Genomic DNA, 6,801 nt, shown 5'->3' on the forward strand with positions numbered 1-6,801 from the left:
GAGACTACTTACTCTGAGACTAGAAAGGGGAAAATGTATGACAGCAGATACATAAATCTAAAAGATGTGGAATTGTTCCTAGAAGTTCCACTGACTTCTGGGTAATATGTGTATAGTGAAAAAAAAAAAAGTACACTTCTGGTCCAAAAAAAGACAATTTAATGACTTTATAAAACATTAAGACAGAGATCAGAGAAATGTCTGATCTCTGACCTAATGCAAGGATGCATCAAGTTCACTTTTAAGCAAAAGATCAGCAGAGATCAGGGCACATTGCAGACAAGACATATCTTGTGGTGTCTTCTGAGAACCAATCCATTCTTCTTTGAGAACAACCTGACTCTTCACATTAGAGGTGGGTGCTCAGCAGCCATGTTTGTACCTTGAGATCTTGTCCTCCTGGTCACAATATGTTGGACTGGGATGGACACCTGCCCCAAGTTTGACGAGTCATTTATTTTTCCAAGAATTTAAATTGTGACTGGGAGACATAGTCTCTGTGTGTGGCTAGAGCTGAGCTGATTCAAACAAACAAACAAACAAACAAACAAAACCTCAAGAGCTGTAGGGTGGGCATGTTAGCTGAAAAGGACAGTCCACACAGAGAGAGAAATATGACTGATATATCTAGCATGCAGAGAAATCTAGAGAACACAGACCGAACAGCACAGAGAGAGCAAGAGGGGCTCTCTAGCTTCTGCTGGCTTTTCAGTCCTGAGTTCTGTTTCCTGTGAAGCCTGGCTAAAACACATGCTTGGGTTCTGGGCACCACTTCTGCATCTTTATTGTAAACACATTCTCCTTTTGGCTATGATCATTCTAAGGGGGTTTCTGTTACTGGCAAACAAAACCTTGACTAGAAGGAGCCCCTCCACTTCTATTAGAGTCTTGATTTTTCCCAACTTATTCTCTCTTAGGAAGTCCACAGAGTCCTCATAATGTCTTGGTGTCTTTCTTTTTCAGGAGCAAATGCTCACAATTCAAACCCCATCTTGCTCCTACTTGTATCTTGCTGAACTTCTTTCTATGCTCTAAAAGACCCAGGTTCTCCAGACAGCCTTCCTGGACCACCTCAGACCACAGGGGCTCTCTCTTCCAATGACCGCCAATAGGACTAGACTGTCAGAGGATCCCAGTTACCAGACCACAGCCTAGGCCCAGGATGGCTGCATCAGCATCATCTAGAACTTACCAAAAAGTTACAAACTCCATGTCCCCACTCCTCCCATCCCTGAGAGTCTAATTCAATAGATCTGGGTGAAGCCTGTACTTTTTAAAAGGCTCCCAAGTGATTCTTCTATGTTCCTTCAGGTTTGAAAAACGCTTAATGTATAATACTAATTTCATACTTGACATAAACTAGTTTGTATGGTTACTTATCTCTTTGAGTGTATTTTAAATTTTGTTCACAGTAAATCAAAATCTTCCATGCCACATATTTAGAGAGCATTCAGGTGGATCTCTCTTAGACCACCCCTCCTACCAGGTGCCTTACAGATATACTCTCCTACCCTCCTAACAGATATGATTGATCCCAAGCCTCAGACCACTCTTTTTCATGCATAGGACTCTAGGGAATGTAGAAAAAGAAGAAAACATTGTAGATTATGGCTAGGCACCAATGGCCTCTTCATTACAGAGTAAATATAAACAAGAGTGGAATACTCATGAACCTTTTCTCTCCCATTGCCCTCAATACTGTTATTTGTTGTAGAGAGTTGCAATGAACAGGTTACTCTGCATCCCTTTCAGGGAAAATCTGAACTCAGGAAGCAAATTTCTTGAAGTCCTTGTGTAATAGCCCATTCACAAGTAACACAATGGGCCCTGAATTGATGAGTCAAATGGAGCAAGACATAGATGGAAGAGCCTGAGGATAACTGCCAATCTCCCGTATGAGGTGGTCATGCTCAAAGGTCATCAACCAGAATCCCCTCTTCCAAGTCCCAGCATCCCTCACACCCTGAGAGAACTGGCCAAGAAATGGTAAAAAGGATACAGTGCAAACACCACTAATAAATTTACTGCTGCTAGCCAGAGCTTTGGGTATAGCAAGAAAATGTGCATGCACGTGTGTGGGGGCGGTGGGGGAGAGTGTTGCTAGTGCTAGTTGGTGCCTCACAAGTCCTGATGTGAGTACTGGGAACAAAAAGGAGACCTACAGGACAGAGGTTGGTCCCATTCAAAGTCAGCACAGTGGGGATGTACCGCATAGATTGTGGCACTGAGCATGCAGGGGCTGCCAGAAACTTGCCAGGAATCCGTAGGATGTCTCCCACAATTTGTTTCTCTCAGAAGGGTCATTACCTAAAGGAGCAAAATTCACGTGACCAAGGTTATTCAAGCTCATAATTCTGGGATTCTATCTCTGACTGCCACCTCCCCAAAACCTCACCCCTTCACCTCACCTCTGCTCTTCCATTCCCTACCCACTCCTTGGCTGTATCACCTTTCCCTGCCCATATCTCCCCACAGAATTTCTGATTCTTTACTCTCATCCTGTTCAGAGACATCACTTTTCTCCCCTAGACCCCGGAGCCTCTGCACCTGGGGACGCTGTGCAAGCATGTGCTTGTGATGATGAGGACAGTGCCCACGAGGAAGCCCATCAGGCCAGTGGCCAGGCCCAGGGCACAGACCAGGGTGTCTGTAGTGTCTGGCAGCAGAGGCACCTGCGGCTCTGGAAGAGAAAAGGGTACAGCAAAGGATTCTAGAGTAAAGGAAACACGGGACTGAGAAGAGTGGGCTGGGAGAAGGCTCCATACCCCAGTGCCTGAGGAGCGGCTCATCCAGGCCCCAGTGCTCCACCTGGCAGTCATAGAAGTCATCTGCTGAGGGCACGAAGGTCAGGTAGTGGAACTTGCGGAACAAATGATCAGGCTGGGAATAGAAGCTGGTCTGAGCCACCCCCTCGGTGATTGTTTGACCATTGCGTAGCCAGGTGATATTGATCACAGGGGGGAAGATGTTGTCCACGATGCAGATGAGGACGTTGGGCTGGCCCAGCTCCACTCGAGACTTGGGGAGTACAGTCACCCTTGGAGGCACTAGGAGAAATAAGGCCCTGAATCCCAAAGGATCATCTCTGCAGCTGGGCCTTCTAATGTCTGAGACTGAGGGACATTTCCTCCTATTTAGCTGTCTGCATGCAGTTAACCGCTGGGATGGTAATGACTAGGGCAGCAGCAGGAGGACAGAGGGAGAAGAGACTGAGGAGTGCAGTGTGGCACCAAGGGCTCCTGCATCTGACAGGTCCCTGAAGGGGAGTCCAGGTGGGAGGGGTCTTTCCTCAAAAAGAAAGGGGATGCTGAAGGGGTCTGGAAAGGTCTAGAGCCTCCCGGGAAAGAAAGGGATTGAGCACCACAGTCACAGATTCTGAGAACGGTGTGCAGAGCAGATAGAGAGGTGGGGAAGTCTTCTCTGGGCCTCCCCTGACTGACCGAGGAGGAGAGGGTCAGAGGAAGGGCCAGGTACCGTTGGTGGCTCTGGTGTGGTTGGAGCGTTCCACCAAGATGTCCAGATGGGCTTTGATCATCGCAATGCTGGCCAGCCCATTCTGCGGGTCAAAGTGAGTCAAGTCGCCAAACTCAGGCAGACGCCACACAGCCTCCCTCTTCTTCAGCTCCACAGAGAACAGCTGTTCCCCATCAAACTCATGCGTGAACTGACCTGAGGCATCATAGGACTGGTAGAAGGCTGGTCCATAGGAGCCCATGTGGTCAGCTGGTTGGATGAGTTCAGGGTCAGGGAGAGAGAGAAAATGTATCAGTCTCATCCATGACAAATGCTATTTTGAGTCTCTGAGCCTGTGCCCCATGCTGAATCCTAAGAGGGCAGAATCCTGTTCTGACCTGAGCTGATCCTTGGAGAGTAAAAGGGCTCATAAGGGATGGAGGGGAGAGAACAGAGGGAAACAAGCAGATGCCCAACACACTCACCAGCACTAATACAGAGATGCAACCTGGCATACCAGGTTGGGAAGAGATGAGGCTGCCTAAAATCATGCTTGGGATTCCCAGGATTAAACTGTGGCTATGACCATTTGCTCTAACTGTGCTCTCAGGTCCTGGTGTGAGATGAGGGTGTGCGGGGTGGGGTGATGAGAAAATAATTAGAGACAGGCACATAAGATGGAGCTTTGGGCACAGAGAGGCAATGTGGGTAGGTGTGAGAGAAAACAGGCGATGGCTGGCAGGAATAAGATTTGTGATACAGAGACCAAAGTGATAGGAAAAGGCAGCCCAAGATATTGCTGAGAACATTGGAATAGGCATTAGAAATTCAAGTCCCATCTCTTCCATCTCAGAGCATTATGGTTGAGCATATCTCTTCCCATAAATGAAGCTCAGTTTTCTGAAAATCGGGGGTTAGGTTTTAATTGGTAAGATACCTTTAGAATTCTAGGAAGTCGTTTGTTCAATAGTTGTGGAGGAACTACTGTGGGCCCGGCACAATGCCAGGTCCCAAGGAAATACAGATGAACCAGCTGTGGACCCCACACACAAGGAGCTCACTTCCAGAGCAGGATAAGACAGATAAACAGGTAACTAGTGACATGGTGATGAATACTGCAGTAGAACTGGACTTGAATGGGCATACTCCAAGTCAGAAATCAGGGTGCTGGGGGGCAGCAGGATGGACCTTTGGGTCTCAGAAAGGAAGAGGAACTAGGGAGGTGCCTAAACCTGAAAAGGCCTGAGCAGAACACTGGCACAGCTGGACTGTGCTGCACCTGTATTTTAGGTCCAGAACAGACAAGAGAGAGGGATTAGGGATCTCTTGGTAAAGGAAGTTGCCCATCAATCAAAGCGAGAAAGGAACAATTTATGCTCAGTACTATCTTTCACATAAGCCAACACCCTAAATCTCCTCTTTTCATCCAGTCACTCCCAGCACTCACCCTTGATGGCCCCAGCTTCCTGGGGGCTCAGGAACGCCATCAAGGTGTGGAGTCCCAGGACCAGCCCCCCACTGAAGACCATTGCCTTCTGGTGCTTTAACAAAACAAGTCTCAGTCACTGTCAGGGGTAAAAGAACAAGGAAGAGGTAAAGAGGAAGAAAACAGATTCTAGGATGGAGCAGATGCCTGCTGTATTCAGCCAATCAGAGAAATTCTCTGAGTTAATGTGGCTGTTGCCAGGCAAAGAAGTAAAGAGCCTGGGTGAGAAGATGGAAGACTTCTCTGGGCCCAAGTACACCAGGGAGGCTTGGTCCACAGGAGAGTCAGAAGGAAGTTTCTGTTTGGGGAAATAGAAGGGGTTTACATCAACTCTTACTCCATCCTTCAAGAAGGCACCCTCTGAAGAGGGAGGAAAGGCCACCAGGCCACTAGGCCACTAGGCTCGAACAAATCCTCTCTCAGTCTTGATCTGTGGCATAGAGAATGATACTATCCCTACAAGTTTATGCAGACAATTTGGAATTAAAATATAAATTTTACTAAGAAACTTAGTAAATCGTGGAAAGCTCATGATAGAGAATGTTGCTTCTTCAGTAGCAATTGGGTATTGAGTGTTTTTTGTTTCAAAATACATGAGGATTTTTTTTAATGTGTGGTGGGTTTTTTCGTCATTAACTTCTAATTTAATTGCACTATAACCCAAGAATTTTGTTAGTATGATGTATCTTAGAAATTTATTGAAACTGACTTTGTGGTTTGGAATGTGGTCAATATTTGTAAATGTTTCACCTGTGCTCTGATTTTGAATGCAGAATTTTGTAAATGTTTCTTGGATCGAGTGTGTTGATTTTGTCATTTCAATCTATTGTATCTATTTTTAGACTGACCTATAAATATTTAAGAGTAATGTGTTTAAAGCACCAGCTATACTGTTTGTTTTTTTACTTGTTTCTATTTTAAAATTGATTTTTGTCCTCTATATATTTAGGTTATTAGGCACCTGCTTTTTGGAATTATTAGAGTTTCAGTGAATTGAGACTTTTCCCAATTTGTAATGACAGCGTTACTGTCTTAAAGTCTGTTCTGTCTGATATTAACACAGCTACACGGCTTTCATTTGTTAGTATATGTTTGATATATGTACTTCTATACACTGATTCTTCAGATGTAATTGTTGTAAATATCATAAGGTAGATTTGGGGCCTGTTTGTTGTTTTTCTTTAGAAGTGGTGGTATTCTTTAAAGGGAAGGAGTTATTATTTTGGCCTGAGAGTATCCATCTGCGTCAGTATCATGAATGTAAAGAGAAGAAAGAGTCAGAGGCCTAGGTCAGCCCAAAACCACAGTTATTACCCTTTTGGTGTCACTTCTCTAAGTGACACTTCAGATCAAGGCTTCAGGATAAGAAGTATTGGGAGGGGCTAGCCGTCCTTGATCTATCAGCCAGCCCTGGGCTGGAAGATGAAGTGCTGGAAGAGTGAATGACTACAGCAGTCAGTTGTGATTGCTGTCCCCATCTCCTCCCCAGTCCAGCAGGGATTTCAGCCTGATTTTCACTCCAACTCCCAACAGCTATAGGAGCAATCAGTATCTTCCACTGTTTTCTGCAGCATGGGGCAGCAATGACTGTCCAAGGTCAGCATTAGGGAGAGGCAAGAACAGACAACCTCTGATAAATCTTCTCACGGTCTCAGCCGTAGCCCACACCACTAGTTCAAAACAAGTTTTAATCTCACTAGGGGTCCTCACTATTTTTTCTCTGTGATTTCTCCCTGGTTGATATTTAGGTGTGGGAACCAATAACACATGCTAATTTATCTTGGAAGGAAGCAGGTCTCTCCATTATTTTGTTGTAATATTTATGTATGAGCTACATCGCCTCTTAGATAAAAGGCCAAGGG

The 6,801-nt window shown here is 45.5% G+C and overlaps 1 protein-coding gene across 3 annotated transcripts; it reads right to left on the reverse strand.

Moving 5' to 3' along the window:
* Nucleotides 1–189: 189 nt before the first annotated feature.
* Nucleotides 190–5,034, reverse strand: LOC105300973 (HLA class II histocompatibility antigen, DO alpha chain). 3 transcript variants are annotated; one of them, XM_011373429.2, is made up of 5 exons: nt 4,901–5,034; nt 3,670–3,723; nt 3,475–3,556; nt 2,548–3,047; nt 190–2,307 (listed from the first exon to the last, which is right to left on the reverse strand). In XM_011373429.2, the coding sequence occupies exons 2-5, from the start codon at nt 3,703–3,705 to the stop codon at nt 2,119–2,121; spliced, it is 807 nt and encodes a 268-aa protein (XP_011371731.1). In that variant the 5' UTR covers nt 3,706–3,723; nt 4,901–5,034; the 3' UTR covers nt 190–2,118. The 3 variants fall into 3 exon arrangements, with proteins under 3 accessions (XP_011371731.1, XP_011371730.1, XP_011371732.1); XM_011373430.2 differs by having other exon boundaries at nt 2,221–2,307; nt 2,548–2,680; nt 2,766–3,047; nt 3,475–3,723; XM_011373428.2 differs by having other exon boundaries at nt 3,475–3,723.
* Between the last annotated feature and the right edge of the window lie 1,767 nt (nt 5,035–6,801).

The sequence above is a fragment of the Pteropus vampyrus genome, unplaced genomic scaffold, assembly GCF_000151845.1.
Source record: "Pteropus vampyrus isolate Shadow unplaced genomic scaffold, Pvam_2.0 Scaffold225, whole genome shotgun sequence".
NCBI lineage: Eukaryota > Metazoa > Chordata > Mammalia > Chiroptera > Pteropodidae > Pteropus > Pteropus vampyrus.